Below are 21,967 nucleotides of genomic sequence, written 5' to 3'. Positions count from 1 at the left end.
GTAAACCGACCATATTCAGTACTTCAGATATGCCGACTGACCATCGGTTGTTAACTCTGATATACCAAATGGTCAGCAATTGTGCAGTCAGACGAATTGTTACAGTTGACTTGGTCCTGCCAAGGAGTTGATTGAGAATTTCTGACTGTATATCGGTGTGGCTGACTGATAGTCGGATATCTGTATCCATGTTATCGATTGCTAGTCGGATGATGGGCCTTGTAGTTGATCTATATCCACCTGGAAAGTTAATTGAGAATTGCTGATAGTCAACCAGTCCATCGATTGAAAGTCGGCAATTCTGTCCATTAAAACCATCGAGAGTCGGATGATATGTTGTAATTGAACCGAAACTCATTTTGTAATGTAGTTTTGGTGGTCCATCGTCAATCGCTGACATACCATCGGTTGGCCTTCAGAGAGAACAGATTCAATTGTTCTAACAATATATTTTCTAACAAAATGCGGTATAAATATTTCTGCCTATTTAATTGTGTGAATTTGCTAACGATAGATATTTATCAGAATATGCTAGGGGATCTGATCCTTCGGTAGGATTCAAACCTACACCTAAATCCTAACATAACGTCATGATGGGTGGAAGCGGGAGAGAATTTAGTCTCTTGATCCACCATACAGGTACTAAAAGAGAAAAAAAAAAATTCTCAGTCTATTCTAATTTGATGTAGTGATATGATCTTCGCCAACTAAGAAACGAAACGTATCCTTGTCAACTTTGTTCCCGTCTCCGCGCGCATCCGTCAAAGTCCCTTTCCTCCTCCAGTCTCCGCTACCTTTGCGGGAAGGGAGCCCACGACGGCGTGTAGAGCCCAGAACCAAAACGCAACGACTCTTTCTCCTCCTTCAGTTTAAACCCTTGGGAGATCGATCTGATGCCGGACAAGGCGATGGACGACGCGATGGAGGCGGCCGGTAGCGCCCATTTCAGCGGCCTCCGCCTCGACTCGCTCCGCCTCTCCTCCCCTTCGACCCCTTCCTCCCCCTCCTCTGCCCACGCCAACCACATCCCCGTCGATGACTCCTCCGTCGTCGCCCGCCAGCCCTTCGTCATCGGTAACCCTCATCGCATATTCCTCACCTCTCTCTCGGAAACTCGATTAAGAAGTGTTTTTTTATCTTGTTCTGTGATCTGTGATCTGGCTTAGGGGTTTCGGGGGGTACGGCGTCGGGGAAGACGACGGTCTGCGACATGATCATCCAGCAGCTCCACGATCACCGCGTCGTTCTCGTCAATCAGGTAGTAGAACGATTTAGTTTTTGAGATCTTGCGATCTCCTCTTATCAGAGCAAGCTCCTTTTCGATCTTTTTTATTATTCCTTTGATTATAAATGTCATGGGTGCTGTAAAGTTTTGATTTTGATCTCAGCTTCTCATGAGGACAGAATTGAACAGACATAATGGCAGCGTAAAATGTGAATATGGAGATTGAGTTTTTATTCTTTAAGTTTGGTGGAGGGGATTTGGTGAGGGAGGGATGTGGGTAACATTCATTATGCTATGGATGCTGAGTTGGTTTACTCCGAAATATGACTTTTTGATCTTTTTTTTATTTGCATATATTGATAATATCAAGGCATCTTGATGTATTGTTTCTTTTTTGCTTTATGTATTGCAGTTTCGAAGTAATGAAAAGCACACAGCTTTTTGTATATTTGCAATATCGTTCACTGAACTTTACTTATTGCTTATAGTTTATTTTTCCAATAGTGGACGTGGAATTATTTTTGGTTATAGTTTGATGGTTTTGTTGATTTTTTACCTTAAAGCAGTGGAAGGAGGTGTTATCTACATCTTAGTTGCTAGTTGGAGGGTTTGGGAAGCCTTTTAAGTCACCGTACAGTACTTGATTGTGGCCCTGTTTGGCCCTACTTTTTTTTCTACTTTATCTGCTTTGCTTCAAAGTAAAGCAGACAAAAGCTGAGATTGAGGTGTTTGGTAACCAAAAACTTTTTTAAGTGCTTTACTTTAAGAAGAATCAGGGTGCTTTGATTTTAGGTATATTACCTTCCACTCTATAAAGCACCTTAGGAGATGCTTTTTTCTCAAGCAAAAGCTGCTTTGTTGCATAGACTTTTGGTATTTGGAAGGCAAGATGGAAGTTATTGCATAGAATGCCTAACCATCCATTTGAGACACAAGTTGACATGGTCATAATATCAATGGCATTGCACAATTTTATTTGAAGGACAACATCTGATGACACAGCTTTTTTAATTATTGTTGCTAATCTTGATTTTGTACCTCAAGAAGAGTCTGAAAATAATGTGCAAAATGAGGATAAAAATCCTACATCAAGTATGGATGATATTCGTGATAGGATTGCATTGAGTTTGTGCGGTTAGATTGAACATTATATCAACAAATTATGTAGTTTGAACAAACTCATATAATTTCTCTTCAAAAGATAGAACAACACAACATAGCAGCTATTACCAAATAGTCAACTATTTTTATTTACTTAACTTTACAGTATAGCGGCTATTACCGAATATCTTTCTCTACTTCAATTTAAAGTGCAGCAAAGCAAAGCACACTGCTTGTACAATAGCTATTTCACTTATAAGCACAGCACAGCACAAGAGGGCCAAACAGGGCCTATATGGTTAGAAACTTAAATCAGTGCTAACTTGTTCCATAATAAGACTCCATATATTTTGAGCATAGAGACTCAGCAGAGCCCTGGTTTAAAGGGAAGAGAGAACTTAATAGAGGAGGCCTTCTCAAGATGGATATTGAGAGTGTAATGGGCCAAAATCACTTAAAAGCTAATGTTATTCCACTCATTCAAAAATCTGCAGAAGCATCCGTGACTTATATGCTTTTGAATGTATCAATGAATACCTGCTACTAACCTTCTAAAGTCTATGTTTCTGAATCAATGAGGCTATATAAAATGTAAAGACACTATCTTTCGTTGTTAAATGTGTTCAATTAATGCTATTATCTTTGTTGAAGACTTCCACATAAACTCCTTTACCTGCTTACGAAGCAAAAAAGAAAGTCAGTGCCAGCTGAAATTAGTTAAATCAAGTATTGTTTTACTTGGTCACACACTTGCGGCACTTTTATATGCCTGGTAGGCTTGCTAATTGGGCTGGCTAGCCAATACCTTAAGATGTCCATGTTAGGCTTCCTTCATGTCCTAGTTTGACACAGCCAAACCCCATATTCACATGTGTTTACTGCTATCTATTTCCCTGAGCTGCTCTGAATTGAAATCAAATACTGTATTAGTTGTATGGCATAGCTTGTCTATTCATGTAAGCTCTACGAGGGACAGCTATGCCATGTGAGCTGGAATATGACTAATTTTGGTTTCAAAAGCTTGACAATCATCCAATTTCATTCCAGGGTATTTCTTGGTATTGCTAATGTACCTTACTTCTTTGAATATGATGCACGGTATTAAGTGATTGTTCTCAAAAAGGCTCCTCATATAAGATTTTATACTAGTTGTTTTTTTAACCCTTTGTATTTTCTTTTCCTGATAATTATCTTTTTATATATTTGATTTACAAGGTATACTCAGAATCCATTAACTGCATGCCAGCAAGTATGCCCGGTTCCTATATAGTACCATGAACATTCTTGACTGGCCAAAAAGATGCTTGGTAGTAATATTTCTAGGCCTTGTTTCGAGACCTAGATAGGCCATCCCTTTTCTTTTTCATCATCTTATTATTGTCTTTCCTTTTTCTTTTCTTGTGGTGTAAAACCACTCTCTCTTAGTTTATCTTGCACCTGACAATATATAAGCCTTCTAGCTTCCTTTTAAGGTTATTATACTTAGGGATGGCAAAATCGACCCGACCCAATGGGTATGCACCCTACCCAAACCCGGTCAAACCCGAAAAATAGGGTTTGACCGGGTTTGGGTTCGGGTTTGCGTAAAATCCGAAAATTATAGCACGGATATGGGTAGGGTATCGGTAGTGCTGTTTTCTATCCGAACCCGAACCTGAACCCGATCTGAACCTTCAGGTATGGGTAATACCCGAACCCATACCCGAATATATATGTTTATAATTCTGTTTTGGTAATTTTATTTTGGTTGATAATATGCATAAAATTATTTTGGTTATTTATATGTTCTATGTTGAATTGTAATTTTATTTCTATCTTTGATTTTTATAAATCTTGACTTATAAATTATGTTCTATGTTGAATTGATAATTTTATTTTGATTGATAATATGCATAAAATTATTTTGGTTATTTAGTTTTTTTGGGTATGGGATAGGCATGGGGTGGATATGGGTTGGGTATGAAAAAATGGGTATCTATGGGTATCTCCGAACCCATTGGGTATGGGGATGAGTATCTCTTTTCTTACCGATCGGGTATCGGGTAGGATTTGGGTATGGGTATTAAGTTTGGATTTGAGGATAGGTAGTACAATACCTGCCCCAAACCCTACCCATTGCCATCCCTAATTATACTGTATCCAAGATTTATTACTCCATACATTACTTGACCAAGTTAACTGGCATTGAAATTCCCTTACACATAAAATACGTGAATATAGGAACCATATTTCGATCTGCCAATTTATTTACCCCATCTGACTGAAATAAATTCAAAATGTGCTGTTGATAGGGATTCTCAGGCCTGAAATTAAAACCTCATACTGACAGTTGTAGCATCTAATACATATATATGTTAAAATGGAGGCTCTGTGTTGGCAAAGTCTCCATTCGCCATGTGTAAAGAAAGGGAAGGGTATTTTGGAGCTTAGCGTGGCATTAACTTCCATAATGATGGAGGGCATTTTGGTAGTTTAACTGAAAGAGAAGGGTAGCACTCCCATTCCACGTTAATTAAAAGAGTCTTCTCCATTAATATTTTATGAAATATTTATTTATGTGCATTAACTTTCAAAAGATATATATATATATATATATATATATATATATATATATATATATATATATATATATATATATATATATTAAAATGGAAGCTCTATGTTGGCCGAGCCTCCATTCGCCATGTCTAAAGAAAGGGAAGGGTATTTTGGAGCTTAGCGTGGCATTAAATTCCATCCTGATGGAGGGCATTTTGGTAGTTTAACAGAAAGAGAAGGGTGACACTCCCTTTCCACATCCACTAAATGAATCTTCTACATTGATATTTAATATATACCCCATTAATAGTTTATAAAATAGTTATTTACATGTATTAATTTTCAAAAGAAATAAAATAGAGCATGGGGTTATAAGCTAGTTCTTCATAAATTTCCTGAATATATACAGCCACTGTTGAACTCTCGTTCAATTTAAAACAGCAATGCTAGACAAATTCAAAGAGTAAAGTGTACATTCGAGGCTCTGACTTAGACATTACCAAGTTGTCAGTTGCAACATATTAGAATGATTACTGTAGTCTAAGAAGGATGGTGCATCAAGATTTAAAAATAAGGTAAGGGATTAGACCATTTCACCTTATTACTCCACCACCTCCCTACTCCATTTCTATCCATTTTCTTTGATCATATTTTGGCTCAAATATCAGAACTTATGTTGCATGTGGCAGATTGAGATATAATTTAACTATTATGAGTTGATGTTTTCTATATTCATGAATTCATTTATCTAGTTGTGAAGCTACAAAATATGCGTTACTAAGATTTCCCACTATTGAACTTTTTTGGTGAATCAATTTGCCCCGTATATTGATGTAAAAGTTGTGACCATGCAGGATTCATTTTACCGTGGACTGACAGCAGAAGAAGCAGAGCATGTCAATGACTACAATTTTGACCATCCAGGTAAAAGTTTAATGATATGTTATTTTTACTCTTGTTACTTGTAATTTGATGGAAATGATACAGGGCACACAGCAGTGATGAGCATAGGATTCAGATGTGTTTTTTAATTGAGAAAATTGTTTATATGAATTTGCTTTGGATGTCTGATACTTGTATCTTTGCAGATTCCTTTGATACTGAACAACTTGTAGAGTGCATGGGCAAGCTTAAAGGTGGGCAATCCGTCAATGTTCCTATCTATGATTTTAAAAGCCACCGGAGGTGCTCCGAAAGTTTCAGAAAGGTATGTCATCAAGCAGATAACTCAAATATATTAATACCTTGTAAAGGTTCTCCTTATTGAATTTTTAGGAGGTAGTTCATTTATAATCATGTTTTCTCTTCAACAACAAAAAAGAGATTTATTTTGAAGGAATGTTATCTTGCCAAGAAAGGATAATTCAGGGTTTTCTTAGGGTTCATATTGTTTTCCTTGGAGGAGGAAAAGTCGAATTCATTTTGCCCTAACATTGAGCTTATTCCTTAATCGTAGTACTTAGTCGACTAATGTAAAAGATGATGTTGCCAACAACAGCAGCTGCTCTCATGGATTTTTTCACTATCAACATTTATAGACTAGAAGCTGATCATTGTTAATTTGCTTCTCAGATGTTAAAGCTTTCATCTTTTTTTTCTTCAACAAACAAAGATAAACTTATATTTATGATATCTTGGGATTTATGACTATCCTATTTGAGTGGCAGGATCTTAATTTTGCAACGGGTGTGCGTATATTATTAACTTTAATATGTGAAGCAATAAGCAGTCCAATAATAAAAGCTATTGGTGCTATAAGATCAAATGACATTGTAGATATGGCAAGTGCAGTCAATGATTTTGGTGAAAACCCCATAGTGATGCAAGAACTATGTAGGTTTGACTGATGGACTGACTCATTTGGTTTTCTATGTTCCTAATATAATATACACCAGATACTAGATGATACACAAATGATATCTCAAACATCAGGATTTTCGTAACTTTTGATTGAAAGTTGAATATATATATTCTTTAAGTTTTTCATATAAACTGGTGATACTTGTAGACATTAACAAGTTGCCAAGCTTTCAGAGTTAATAAGCATTTTTCCAATAATTAAGATTGAGGTGATGAAAAGTGCTTTAGATTTAGAAAAGATTAAATCATGGTGTCCAACCTTTTTTTTTGAATGGAGGTTCCCAATCCTGCTCTTGCTTTTTGTATGAGCCCTATTTTCAATTATAAACAACAAAAATTTTTAACTTATCTAACCTTCATTTATATACATCTTTTCTGGACCTCTTATGTTGAATGTCATCTTAAAGCCAAGGAATAGTTGTTGCAAACTAGATACCATGATTATTTAAAATGTTATAACAATAGATCATTTACAGTGACGCAAATTGCAATACTGATATTGAGCAATATGTACCATGGTCTTGTTTCTTCATACCAAATTTTTAAGTTTCCTCTTCATTACCAAAAAACACATCTCTGTAGAACCGATTTGTTTTTTGCATGCTGAAGTGAGACGAGATAAACTAAAGTGTCAGTGTTTTTTGTTTTAATGAACTACCTGCTATATATATCTTAAAGAAATATATCTATATGAGACATCCAGAGGTGAAACTCCTCCTGGTGGATGATTAATAAACTATTAGGTTCGTAAACCAGCTATGAACTTTGTTCTAGAGTTTTGTGGTCTCAGATCAGCTGACCTGTGTGGCCTACTGCAGGTCCTATACTCCTGATGTTTGATAGTGGAAATATGGGCAACCAGGGGGGCCTTATGGACTACTGAAAAGGCTTCATTGTGTATAACAGTTGGAAATAATACCATACTAAGCATGGGGTGCTTATTCCTAATGATTTCTGGTAGAGAGAGGTAGGATTTAATGAACGTGCACAATAATGGTAGAACAATAGTGAGGCTAATGAACTTAATGACCTTCGAAGAGGTCAGATAATACAGTAAGTTCTAGGGTGTAATTTCATTTAGGTAGAGGGGTGATTGGAACAATGTCATTGAAGTCATTCTTGAAAGAGAACTTTGTGCCATCTTTATCCTGATGTCTTGACTTATCTTTTTGCATCTTTTAAGGTTTTTCTCCCCTTTTTTAGTAGCAGTATTGTATTTTGCTCAGAATAGCCTCTAAATTCTAAAAGCTTAACTGCATGATTACCAATAAATGCTAACTGAAATATTAGGAAATCCTTTCTTTATTTATGATTGATAAAGTTCTTTCTATAAAAGAATCTTTGTGATAAAAATGATGCAGGACATACTTTCATCATTTTGTAATTGTAAGCATGTATTATTTCTTGTTATCTTGGTTTGGAAGAGTAGCTCTTGATATGTTCTGATCAAGGATCTTTTATTAGGTTAATGCATCAGATGTCATTATTTTGGAGGGAATTTTAGTTTTCCATGACCCACGAGTCCGTAACTTGATGGACATGAAGATTTTTGTGGACACAGGTCTCTTGCCTTACTTTGTGCATATATGACTGTTCATGTTTCTTTCTTTCTTTCTTTTTTAAAGTTGAAGCGGATTATTTATAACAACCGGGTAATCCATTAATGCAGTCCATTCAATGGTGGCTTTTGATCACCCAGCTGCAATGATATTGTATCATTGTTTGTGCATGTAATGATATTCTGAATTTTATATAAGTTCATATGACACGCATGGAATAGTTGTGATGGAGGGATAAAGAAGCAAAGATTTCCCAAAGTTTGTTGCATGAAAAACCAAATATTTCCTAAAATATCAATATTTAAAAGCTTGCAAAGTCTCAGATTGTATATATGTGAAACCACTACTTCACATTTCTAGTAGGTTTTTATTTACAAGGAAAAGTTGGCATGCTGCAACCAAGTATTTGACAAGCAGGCTATTCATTGTTCCTAGAAGTTGATTTGGTTTCAGATAGATTATATGTAAAAGAAGCAAATGACAAGCTCTTTAGAACTTCACGCTTCATACCCAAGGAAAACTCCATACTGCTCCGTTATCTAGTTAAGTAGACAAAAATGGAGATCACCTGTACTTTGATGCTATGTTGTTGGTAAATTAGGGATGTTGCTATGTGAAACATCTTATTTTGAGTAATAGTTTCTGAAACCATACTTAGTCACTGAACATATAATTTAGTTGAAGTACACGGGATGCTTGACAATAAATTAGCAAAAAGTATAGTATCTGGTTAATTGCAACCTGCAGCCAAAAAAAAACAGAGAGAGAGAGAGAGATAAAATTTAACGAGTAATTGGAGAGATTTTAAATTTAAGTTGCCAGGTGGATGTAAATCAAGTGCAGGTTAATATTTCATGTTAGATAAAAGGCCTTTGCCATTTTAAAGCTGAAGTAACTCTTTGATCTTCCCATTTTTTCTCTAATGTGATTAAAACTAGTGCATTTGGACATGAAATGATGTTAATTTGTATAATTTTGGATTTGAACAGATATGCATCATTTTAATCTCTGTTATAGCACATTTTCCTACATGTCTCTTATTCCATTCTCTTCTATGTGCTGCATTTAGATGCTGATATAAGGCTGGCCCGAAGAATAAGGCGTGATACAGTCGAGAGAGGTAGAGATGTGAACTCAGTGCTTGAACAGGTAGAGTTTTAATTTAAAGTTGATTTCTATGTTGTTGACTTGGATTTATTATTATTATTATTGTTTACATTGTTGGCTTTTATATTGTAATCTGGAAATCTTTTTATGGGACTAAACACATGCACTCAGCACCTCAACAGACTATGTACATAGAGCAAAATTGTTGTCAGTTCTCTTACATCAAGATGTTGTATTAGAAAGGAACGCATGTTTAAGCAAACAAAGAAAGGACATGTATCATCTGAAGACTCAAAACTACAGTCGTATGCAAATCCACACATCTTGAACTAATCAAGGCCTAACTATAAGTTTTAGATTTACGGATATTTACCACCACTAGAATATCTTTTCCTTGAAAACTTTTCTATCACCTATCAGCGCCAAAAGATGTGAGTACCCAAACTCACTTATAGCTACAGAGAAAAAGTTGTGTGAACATTTGGTATTTTTTAACCAAAACCTAGAGGCTTCTTTTCCAAACCACAAGTCCTTTTTCCTTCTGAGAAAGGAAGGAGGTGACCCTCCTATGTATCATTTCCCAGGTTCATAATTTTGAAGAATGTGCCCTGGCATTGAATCCAAAACCTCTAGTTGCTGAGCAGAGGGGTGTGACATCTAGGGCAAGCCCAGTGGACCAAGCACAAGTCAATGCGAAATACACTGATAATTGCATTATGACATATGTGTGTGTGTGTGTAAACATAAGATTCATTTTCTTAATTTCATCAATATTAATGGCTTATAGGGCATGCAATTCCAAGGATTCATCATTGTATGTGCTTTGGATTCTCATGTTCCATATGTGCTATGCAAATTCTTCTGGAAGGCATTATCATTGTATTTTTGTCACATGTTGAAGCACTCTTGAACTTTTAATGGTCGTTCTAATTAATGGTGGTTCGCATTTGTTTCGTGCTAACAGTTGACCTGATCTTCACGTAGCTTAATGAGAAACTTTTCTTCAAATTCAATCAAGACACCAAACAAAATGCAAGACTTTACCATGTGCTTTTTCTGGGCCATTGAAAATCATATTTAGATTTTTCCTCTTATCCTAAATTTTCTAGCAATTTATCATTATAAACTTTGCTTCTTTGTCGATTATACTTGGTATAGAGCTTGGCTTATTCGTTGATGTGATTCTCATCTGTTTTCATCTTCACTCCATTGCTTTAGTTTCCTAATAGCTTGTGCAATTAAAGTAGCCCTCATTCTTTATATGCTAAAATCACTACATTTGCCATCGATGTGAATCTTCTGTGGTTCTAGAATGTCATTAGACAAATTTGCATAATTGCACATCTTTCTTGTTTTTAGAAAGACAAAAAAGAAGAATGATCAGTGCAGTCCTCTACCTTACCATCACTTCTATGGACTCATGCCATCTTATGGTCCAGTGTTTGAAGTTTGACGAGAGATTCTGCAATGGAAACTAAAATGTTTTGCTTTTACCTGAAATTGGCTGTTTTTGGAGTTTTGGTCAATGCTATTATGCGGGCCATAATTCATTGTATTTATAAGTTATTTATAGCAAAATCTTGCCTTTTTTTCATTATTTTTGACCTTGAAAGCATTTTCTGTAGATTAACCTTAATATTTTTCCCCTTGTCTTGAGAAGATTTGGAAGCATTGCAACATTATTTTCCAAAGAAATTTAAAGGAAGATAAAGTTTTTGGCATAGGCTTGGACAGTTGAAAATTCAAATGTCATAGGCAATTAGATTTCATTATGTTAGATGCCATCTTGTACTGTACATATTTTGACATTTTTATTTTTAAAAATAGTCTTTTGGCTGTCCCTGTGGGAAACCAATGAAAGGATATATCTAAAGGCCTGAAACAATAAAATCGCTCTATGATGATGTCTAATTTATTTTCTTGACTTCATATTATTTTATTTATTATTTATTGTGCTCTTAATTTTACTGATACTTTTTTTGTTTACATTGTTTCAATTGAAATTGCTGAAACTGGAGTTGAAATTGCTGAGACTGAAACTTATCTGATTGAAACTGAAAGTGAGTTTTCAGCTTTTCTGTACTATCATTCCACATGGATCTCTTTTAATAAGCCAATCGACCAAATGAGTCTAGTAATGTGGTCCCAGCCTTGCGGGCCTTTCTCATATCTTTCTCAGCTTTTATGACCTGTGAAAGTGACTAGGATTTGGCAGATGCAATGCCTGTGATTTTCCTTTTTCTGTTTTCTTTAGAAAAGACGAGAAAATTTGTTAGATTGCCATGATTTCCATCAGTCAAGATTGTTTGGAGTATGTTTGATAAGTATACTCATCTTTTAATCTTCGTTTACTTCTATCTCTACCTTGGAGTGAAAATTAAGGGGCCTATGTCTTATGAAACTGTTTATATATAAAAGAATAGGGAGGGACCCGACTCAAGGATTGCTCTTGGAGATGAACTGTGTTAAAGCGAGTGGATGTAGATCCCACATTCCAGAGTCTGCATCATGATTGTAGAGATGTGCATATATTTCCTAACAATCTATGCTTCTTTAGGAGAGTCCTTGTTTAGCAACTTGTTTGAATTCTAGCAATACCTATTTTACCTACTTTCATTTTTTTTCTTTTGGGCTGAAATTTTCATTCGTTCTTTTGATCAAATGATTGTTGTTCATCCGGTCTTCAGATGTCTTTTTCTTCTTAATATATCAGTATCTCTGCATTATGATAGTAGAGACGTACATCTATTTGCTAACAATCTGGGCTTCCTCAGCACAGTCCTTGTTTAGCAACTTGTTTGATATTCTAGCAAAATCTGTTTTGCTATCTTTTGTCTTTTTTTGTGATCTACTGATTATTATTCACTTACTCTTCAGATATCCTTTTCTTCCTAATATGATAACTATCTCTTCATGTTTTTTATCCTTCATCTTAGGTAATTCGTGGTATCCTTCTGCTTTGTATGACTAGCCTTACTAATTGTTACCCAGCATCAGTGTCTCTGTATCGTTTCATCCCTTCTGCATTACCTGTCATTCTCTGTTCATGAAGCATACTGTTTGTCGCAACTTGAGCTTAAATGTTGCATATTTCTATCAAGGAGAAAAGTCATTTCATGCCATTTATGATTACTTATCCCGAAAGGCTCTCCTAATTTCTTTCCATGATACAATCCTCTATTTGATATTCAATTATAGTTGCTAAAACTTAAATTTCTAATGCATACACAATATTTCCAGAGATTTCAGAACCTTTATTTTTCTTTTTTCTTTCCTCCTTAACGTAGGAACAATGATGTGCAAGATGTGTGGCATATAAATCAAGTAATGTTCTGAAAGACTCTATGATGTTTATATAAACAACTGATACTCAACCTTCGCTTGGAATTCTCTTAGAGCCCTTGGTCTAGGATAATTGAAGAGTTTTAGTCATGAAAACTACATTACCAAAATTAGCAGATTGTAAGCATTTATTTTTACATTGATATTCAAAGTTATTGAAGCATGCCATGATAAGCTGCTTATAAGGGGATCTCTCGATGATATGGCCTTTCTTCTGGACCTTTTAACTTGTGGAAATCATATTTCTGGTGTTCATGAATTGTTAAATATTTTATTGGGTCTGCAGTATGGAAGGTTTGTCAAGCCTGCTTTTGATGATTTTGTGCTGCCATCAAAAAAATATGCTGATGTTATCATACCACGTGGAAGGGATAACCATGTTGCAATTGATTTAATTGTACAACACATCCGGACAAAGCTTGGTCAGCATGACTTGTGCAAAATTTATCCCAATGTATATGTTATTCAATCAACATTCCAGGTAATTTCTTTGTTGAATTGCTCCCTGTGATGATCTATCAAATCTACTCGATGAACATCCCAATCTTCATATATTTTGTTGTTTCAGTGGTTAGATCTTGTATTATTAATGTTACTCGAGTCTTATGATAACAGATACGAGGAATGCATACACTCATTCGTGATAGGGAGATAACGACACCTGACTTTGTCTTCTATTCAGATCGGCTAATTCGTCTGGTAAATTATCCCGTGTACTTCCTACTCTTCGATGACAATGTTGATGTTGGATACAAATGGCTAGTATGTTCATCATTACTGTAGTAATTATTTTGCAATTTAGGTTGTGGAGCATGGTCTTGGTCATCTGCCATTCACTGAGAAGCAGGTGGTCACTCCAACAGGTACAGCATATAAGTCTGCTTGCTCTTTTTCCCATCTTTTATATCCAAACCATCAATTAATCCATGAAAAGATATCCAGCAAGCAGACTAATTTTAAAATTCCAACCTACCGATTAGGTGGTTGCAGAAACTACACCATGCAAACCTTGCTGGGATAGAAGGGGGAAGGGGTGAAGGAATGAAATATCATGGATATGCCAAGATTATCTATTTCAGGAATTAAAGCATGGTCCCCATTACTTTGGCTCATGGCACACAACATTGTTCAAAATAGATTATTTATTTTTTCATTATGCAAAGATTTTATTTGTCATGAAACAGGTAAAAATCATAGATCTTGCTTGTGTTTTATGACCCTAGTGAATTGCAACAAAAAACTTCCTGTCATTAAAATTTATTGAATGACCAGGTCATAGTTTTGCCTAATAACACTGAAACTTCTAAAATTCAAGTGTGCAGAAATACTCAAATCTGTAATTTGCCAATTTGAACACCCATAACTCAGCATGAGGAAATTGACATGCTTAATTCTTTTGGAGAAGTGGAAGAGGTATTAGTTTGATAAACTAGGGAAGGGAAAATCTGCAAGAGCAAAGTAGCAGATGATTATCATGTGGTGAGATTTAGCCTGCTCTTTTAGTTACCTTGGAAACTTATGTATGTCATCATGAGTATGGCTAGTAGACCAGTTGTTTCTATCACTATTTGCTACTGCTACCATATTTTGCTCTTTATAATAATTTAAATAAAATATTATTTTTATCTCAATTTTTTGTTAAGCTCAAATTTTTTTTTTATGATGAAATTCGATATATATTCTAATTATCTTTATAAATTATAAATATGTAAATATTCTATTTTCTTTTAGTCAAGAAGAAATGGAAATTTTGATTGCGCCCTCTTTCTTAGGCCATCCATCATGACTGGATAGCCATGTTAAATGTAGTATGGATTCTAGGGTGTTTGGTTAACACAACTAAATTTCTTGTTCATAACTTTAGGTTTTTTTTTTTTTTTGGTTCAGAATCTGTCTACATTGGAGTTGACTTTTGCAAGAAACTTTGTGGAGTGTCTATTATTCGAAGGTGAGCCTTGCACCAGGCATTACTTCAGTTTCTTTAGTGAACTAATACTGCCATACAAGTTCAAAAGTATCTTGATTTAGTTATGATTCAAATTAAAATGATAAAATAATCACAAGCAATGAGCCTTATACGGCTGGCTATAATTCCTTGTTTCCTTTTAGTTCCAATCCAAGGCTAGCTTTATTCAGCTTTTCTTATGGCTGTTAGTTACTTGTACCACTAGTGATTGTGGTTATTGGTTTGACATGACAGGATATGTACGGTGCACAATACACAACTATTGCACGTTACATTTGGGTAACATTGTGAAACAATATAAAATTGTACAGTCAATATGGATGTTTCAAAACAACAACTCAATATTCTCGTCTCTGAACTCGTATAAATCATTTTAATTGCAACTATGGAGTCATAAAAAAAATATCGTTGACCTTGCAAACTTATTATGCTCTCTTATGTCTTAAAGACATGCAATAATGCAGAACTGAATCATCTCCCACTTTATCTAACCTTCTTTAATCTTTTAGTGTGCCCCCCATCTATCTCTCCATTCTTATTTATGTTACACTCGAGAAATTTGTTTGTGTATATTCTTCTACAGATTTCTAGAACTTTATCGTCCAAAGAATGGTTCGCCGAACCGCCCCAAACTTGATGGTTCAGGGCATGCTGAACTATACTGATAGCTTATCGGTGTAGTTCGGATATTCGATTCGGAATGCCGGCGAAAATGAAGCGAGGGAGAAGGAAAGAGAGGAAGAAAGAGAGAGGGGAGGAAGGAGAGAAAAAGGCCAGCGGTGGCTGGTGGTGGCCTACCGAGGCCTTCGAGCCTCCACAGTCCCCCACAGGATACAAAAAGAGAGAGATAGTGTGTTTTTTTTTAAAAAAAAATATAATGAAATATGGGCGTCGTCCTTGTTTCAAACCCACAACGACTACGGAGAGGATTTGCACTATTCGGTGACCACAGCGGCCCTTCGAAGATCTTCCCGCCACCTTCCCCTCACTCCTCTTCTCTCTCTTCTCTTCTCTCTCTATCTCCTCTTATTTTCTCTCGTAGAGAATACAGACCCTAGGAGGTCTCCACAACCCTCTGATGGCCATCACTGGCATCTCCGCCGGCCTTTCTTTCCTTCCCTCCCTCTCCCTCTCTCCTCTGTTTCGCTCTATGTTTTTCTTCGGTTCATCCCTCATTTCTATATCTATTCGGGCCTGATACGGTTCAATATGGAGGTGTACCGACTCGTACCATTGACCGGCCGTCACAAGGTCCCGTTTCGAGTCGGCAATGCTTGATCCAAAGTTTATTTTAATTTTTTCTATTTGAGAGTATTAAATGCTGTTCTTATCGTATGCAGGTGATATATGGATGCACTTAATATAAACATTGAGAATCAGATCATCCATTACAAGTGTAAAAAGGAAAGCAGTAGCAGCCAACGTTGGTATATGGCCATTACAATCGAGAATTGACCTATGTATAGCCCACTCAAGTGAACTCAACTAACCCTTAATCCCGAAGTAGTTGGGGTTGGCCGTTACAGCTTAAATGCATTCTATTTGAAAGGTAACTTATGATCGCATAATATCCTAGATTCACTTCTCCATTATGTCTAATCTACCTTAATCCTATGGATAATATCCTCTTCAATCTCTCCTTATTATTAATTGATCCTAAATATCAAAAATAATCTTTTATAAGCTTTATGATCCTCAATTTTCACTCCATCTCCATCTTAATTTCTAGTTTGCAAAAATTGCATTTCATATTTTGTCTGTCCTACTTAAAATATTGAATTCTAAAACACTCCTCTATAATTCCAACTTATAGTTAACCTTAATTTTAGTTTCTCGGCTAAGACTATATTATCTGGAATATGCCTAGTATGCTCGTATATAACTTGCACAAGATGGTAAAGGCTTATAGCAGATTTTTTAGTGTAAATATATTATGATTGACAACTCACGGGTATTATCACTATTAGTTCTCCCACGAACAACCGCTCCATTGTACATATATCCTCAATCACATTAATATATCTAACAAAAATTCTTTTCCTTTTTAACACCATCATAACACTTCTCTTAGGATTTTACATATGTTTTCTCTAAATCAGTAAAAATCATATGAAGTTCATTTCTTTTCTCTATGCTACTACATTAGCCTTTGAGGGAGAAACTAGTATCCATGGTTAATCATCTTAATGTAAAATGAAAATTAGTTCTCTATTAGTTTTGTTTCACACCTTTATGTGTGCTCGGCCATCCTCTCTCAAAGTTTCCTAATATGGTTTATGAGTTAATACCACAATAGTTAGGACAACTTGGAATATCACTTTTATTCTGTAGAATTTTATTAAACAAATTAATCAATCAAGTACTCACATGTTATTTAGATGCTTCCAAATCTAAATGGGAATTCTATCAAATCCAACCTCTTTTCCTAGTTTTATCTTTTTTCTTTATGGCCTTCTTTACCCCAGATAATTTAATTTCACATGTATACTTAACATTTCTACCCTTAGTAGAACTAGTAACGTATCCTAATTCATCTACATGATTTCCATTAAACATCTTATTAAAATACCTTCGTCATTTTTTGTTTTATCTCATCCTCAACAAAACTTTTGGATCTTCATCCTTGATGCATTTAAGCTGAGTTAAGCCTCTAATTTTTCTTTTTCCTAGTCTTTCAATCTTATAGATATGTTTCTCCTATTCTTGATTTCTAACTTGCTATATAACTCTTCATATGCCCTAAATGTAGCCTCCTATACTGCCTTCTTATCTTCGTTCTGAGCTATCCTATAACTTTTGTATGCTTCTCTTTTCTTACATTTAAGTAGTCTTCTATAACACTCTCTTTTTGCCATAGCTACCAATTAAAACTCTTATTTTACCATCAAATTTCTAGACTAGACCCCTTTTCTTTTGATTCTCTTAATATTGCTTTTGCCTCTTTCTTAATATAGTATGCTTCCTACATGGTTTTGATTTTCCAATCTAGACCCTATTCCATTTTCGTTTAGTATTCTAATCTTTTAAGTCATTTGTAACCCCACCCCCCCACCCCCCCGGGCGCCCCAGCACCCGCACAAATTTCACCACCTAGTCCTTGGATTTCTATTTTCTTTGTTCCTTCTCTTTAATCTCTTAATACATCCAAAATCTTCAATCTATGTTGGGTGGTTAAACTTTCACCCGATATAACCTTATAATCTTTACGTAGAACTCGATCAATCTTTTTAGAAAGGGAGAAATCTATTTGATTTGTATTATGCTCTCTTTAAAGTTGTCAAGTGAGAATCCCTTTTAAAGTGAGTATTAGTTAATGCTAGGTCATAATCATATATTATCGCAAACTCCACAATGGCATTTCCTTCTTTCGATATCCAAAACCGTGACCTCCAAGGACCCTTTTTGGACCTACATTATTTCCCCCATGCCCTTTCAGACATTCTTTGATAAATATCCTTATTCCACTAGGAATCTTTTGAACTAGTCCATCCATGTCCTCCCAAAAGTGTTCTTTGTAGCATCATTCCATTCTACTTGAGGAGCATGAGCATTAATAATATTAATAGACTCCTCGCTCTCAACACCAATTTTATCAAGATTACTCTTATCTCCTACTTTCTTAATGTCTACAACCTCATCTTTCAAACTCTCTTATACTATAATTCTTACTCCATTTTTATTCCTGTCTTTCCCTGTACACCAAAGCTTATAACCTGTCTTACCAGCTTCCTTTTCCAAGTTGCTAACTATATCCTATTTTCTTGGATTAAATTCTTTGCCCATACTTGTCCATTGAAATGTGAGAACCCTTGCTTGTAACCACATCCGGGCACTGATGTGATGCATCACTTCTGGAGAATGCCCTGGTTAACCCTCAGCCACTTTTCACTACACAGGATCCAATGCGGCACATCGCTAGTCAGGGACATTCTAATGGTTTTCTCTTTTGAAAATTGATGTTTATAGGATGTGGCTATAGTTTTATACTGGCTGCCAACTTGTTGCAACCCTTCCTTACCCAGGCATGGATTAGCACATTAATTATTTTATTGACATGATATGGAATGACTCATGCTGCTATATCAATTAATGCTGGTGCCCCAAGAAGTGGATACCCTATGCCATACTATAATTTCTAAAATTCAAGAATTTGCTTGAACTACTGATTGCATCTAAAAATGGAAGAATTGTGGGATACGATTTCAACCAAAACATGTTCAAAGTAACTCTTAGTTACTATTTGATTGGTAGCTAAGTGGTGATAAGTGTACGTTTATCCACTTAACCAGGCAAATACTGTCAAAAAATGGTCTTCTTCCTTTTTCTTTTGTTTTTTTTTTTGGCGGGGGGGGCGGGCAGGTGTGGGCTTTGATGGGGGCAGGGTGTTTAATTCCACCGGTACTCGAAAAAGGTGCTTAATTTTTTGTACTTTTCTTCACAACATACTAACCCTCAACCAAATAGGAGATACTGTTAACCTATAGAAAGTTGATCGAGGGATGGATACTAGGAGTTGAAAATGTCTACCCCCTGGTTGGCTATCCAGCATCCAAATGCTGCATTTTATTTCTACCTATTTAGCACTGTTGTTATTTGGTTGGTTGCAGTGGTGAAAGCATGGAGAATGCTTTGCGGGCATGTTGTAAAGGAATAAAAATTGGTAAAATTCTTATTCACCGTGATGGAGACAATGGTAAACAGGTGAGCATTTAATATCTGTTGCATTGTTTTCTTTAATGATTGGATATTGGTTATTTCTTGTACTTAATTTATTTTTGTTAAATGCTTATATTTAATTTGGTTTTGTACTAAACAGCTCATATATGAGAAGTTGCCCAATGACATCTCTGAACGGCATGTTCTACTTCTAGACCCTGTACTAGCTACAGGTACAGTTTGAAGCTGTTTTTCTTTTTTTAAAAAAATTGTCGCATATTTATAAAGTTGAAAATGTACTGAAAATTTTTCCATATCCCTTGGTCTGAATCAACTGTCACTCATTGGTTAAATCATAGAATTGATCCTTACTTTTCAAAGACCATTCAACCTGACAAACGTGCCAACTCATCTTTTCTGTATTACACTACATCTCTTTTGTTATTTTCTATATTTCCTGAAATTTTTTCCTTTTCTCCTGAAAAATTGACAGAACTTTTTAATTCCCATTATGTTCTTTATATAATTTATGATTCTTTTTGGTCACGCATTCAATTTAATTAGAAACCTCTCCTTAGTGAATGCCAATTCTGTGAGTTTTCACCCTAAAGGGATTAATAAGGTAACAAAACTATGGCGATGCATTCAATAAAGCACAATTTTTTTTCCATGTTAGAAACCTCTTCTTAGTGAATGCCAATTCTGTGAGTTATCACCCTAAAGGGATTAATAAGATAATAAAAATATGGCTATGCATTCAATAAAACACAAATCTTTTCCATGAATGAATCTGGATAATTACTTGTTTAATTACATTTTTCATGGTTTGCTTATCATATTGCGCACTGTATCAGAGACCTTTGGTGGAAATTCAGATCAGCTGTTGTTTATTGCCTCTGCATGAGTGAATTGATGTTGTTGGGGGTCAGAGAGTCACAAGTTATTAAGGGTCAATTAGATATTAAAGAGGTACCTATCCAAAAGTAAAGCCCATTCCTGTGATTTACTGGTACCTTCAGTATTGTGTCTATCACAAGTAAAATTCATGTGATGATGAATCAGGGACATGGATCTGGAGTAGGACTTGGCCACATGTAAATGATGTATATTTCGTACTTGATTTCCATAACTGAACCTGCTTGTGTTCTGAAATTAATGGGAATCAATTATTGCCTCCCTGCTTTTGCATCAATGCATCCGTTTTTATTAGGCTGAATCAGGATTTCTGCAGCATGATATTTGTTGTCTTGTTAGTTATGTCTAGTAACTGATGCATTACAGGAAGGTACTTTTCTTTGATGTCTGTCTTCCTTTTTGTCTTGAGACTAAAATGAAGTTATTAATGAACTTTGTCAATGCCCTTTGTCCTGTTCCATTATTTTTCAGTTACAATTCCTGATTTATTGTTTTTTTCTTTTTTTAATTCGTAGTTTTCATGCTAATATTTGTAAGTAATATATTGTTTTATGCGCAAGTATTTTTTTTTGGTAAAGTTATGCACAAGTTTTTCATTAACGAGAGTGCAAACCATTTATGGTCCTAGGTAACTCGGCTAACCAAGCTATAGAACTTCTCATACAAAAAGGAGTTCCTGAGAAACGGATAATATTCCTCAACCTCATCTCTGTGAGTTCCCTCTTATATTAAAAGACTACTGATGGCTTCCTAATTTTTAGTTGAAATTTGTATCAATTTATTTATCTTTTGCTGATTCAGGCACCTGAGGGGATTCATTGTGTCTGCAAACGGTTCCCTTATGTGAAGATCGTCACATCAGAGATTGATGTTGCATTGAATGAGGAGTTCCGGGTTATCCCAGGATTGGGCGAGTTTGGTGACCGCTACTTCGGAACTGACGTTTGATAGTGGTTGTGGGTTGCATCATTAGATGATCCCTTCTGATTTATATCGTGATTGATTCTCATGATTAGTACTCAAAAGAGAACATATCTGAGGGCTTAATTTATATGAGGGGCAGTTACAAGCAAGTTTTAATTTGCTATTGCTTGAATATCATACTATAGAGCGTTAGATTTCACAGGAGGAATTGGAGAATGAAATATATCAGTTGCTACTGTAGGAACCTCACTACTACTAAATCTTTTCATCAGAAAGTTTTTGCATTGAATAATGTTGTTTGATTGACAGTTTTTCCACACAAAATTTAGCTTGTCTGATAGATGTCATTTTGTATGTAATGTTCAATCTCATCACCTCGTTGACTCATAAAACCAACCCCTTGACTGTAGCGGAATTCCACTTCCAAGAGTTCAGTTTAAAACCCTAATTTAGTGTTTTTTTCCCGTTTTCAGGGTAAATCAGTTTTGATAAACCATTGATGACCTTATCTGAGCCTATTGGCCAATGCCATAACATGAACTAAACCAACGACTCTCTCAGCAGATGTTTGATTCATAATTAAAAATTGAAATTGAAATGATTTAAAATCGAAATCAGAATAATCAAATATTTTGAAGTATTTGATTCGTGATCGGAATCGAAATCGGAATTGGAATAGAAATTTGAATCCATAAAGGAGAATAGGGATTGAGTTTTATATAGATTGAGCCATTTCTATTTCATCTTGGAATCGAAATCGGAATCAGATTTTTT

At 35.4% G+C, this 21,967-nt stretch overlaps 1 protein-coding gene across 1 annotated transcript; it reads left to right on the top strand.

The window, feature by feature from the left end:
* The first annotated feature begins 717 nt into the window (after positions 1-717).
* On the top strand, positions 718-21,485 carry LOC105048926 (uridine/cytidine kinase UKL1, chloroplastic). Its single transcript, XM_010928421.4, has 14 exons — positions 718-1,074; positions 1,167-1,258; positions 5,719-5,788; positions 5,953-6,071; positions 8,189-8,285; positions 9,353-9,432; positions 13,019-13,213; positions 13,348-13,431; positions 13,535-13,595; positions 14,620-14,680; positions 19,306-19,399; positions 19,515-19,587; positions 20,898-20,980; positions 21,071-21,485. The coding sequence occupies exons 1-14, from the start codon at positions 894-896 to the stop codon at positions 21,215-21,217; spliced, it is 1,437 nt and encodes a 478-aa protein (XP_010926723.1). The 5' UTR covers positions 718-893; the 3' UTR covers positions 21,218-21,485.
* The last annotated feature ends 482 nt before the right edge of the window (positions 21,486-21,967 follow it).

Source organism: Elaeis guineensis, chromosome 7 (genome assembly GCF_000442705.2).
Source record: "Elaeis guineensis isolate ETL-2024a chromosome 7, EG11, whole genome shotgun sequence".
Lineage (NCBI taxonomy): Eukaryota > Viridiplantae > Streptophyta > Magnoliopsida > Arecales > Arecaceae > Elaeis > Elaeis guineensis.
The sequence above is the reverse complement of the archived record's forward strand: the minus strand, read 5'-3'. Positions and strand labels throughout refer to the sequence as shown.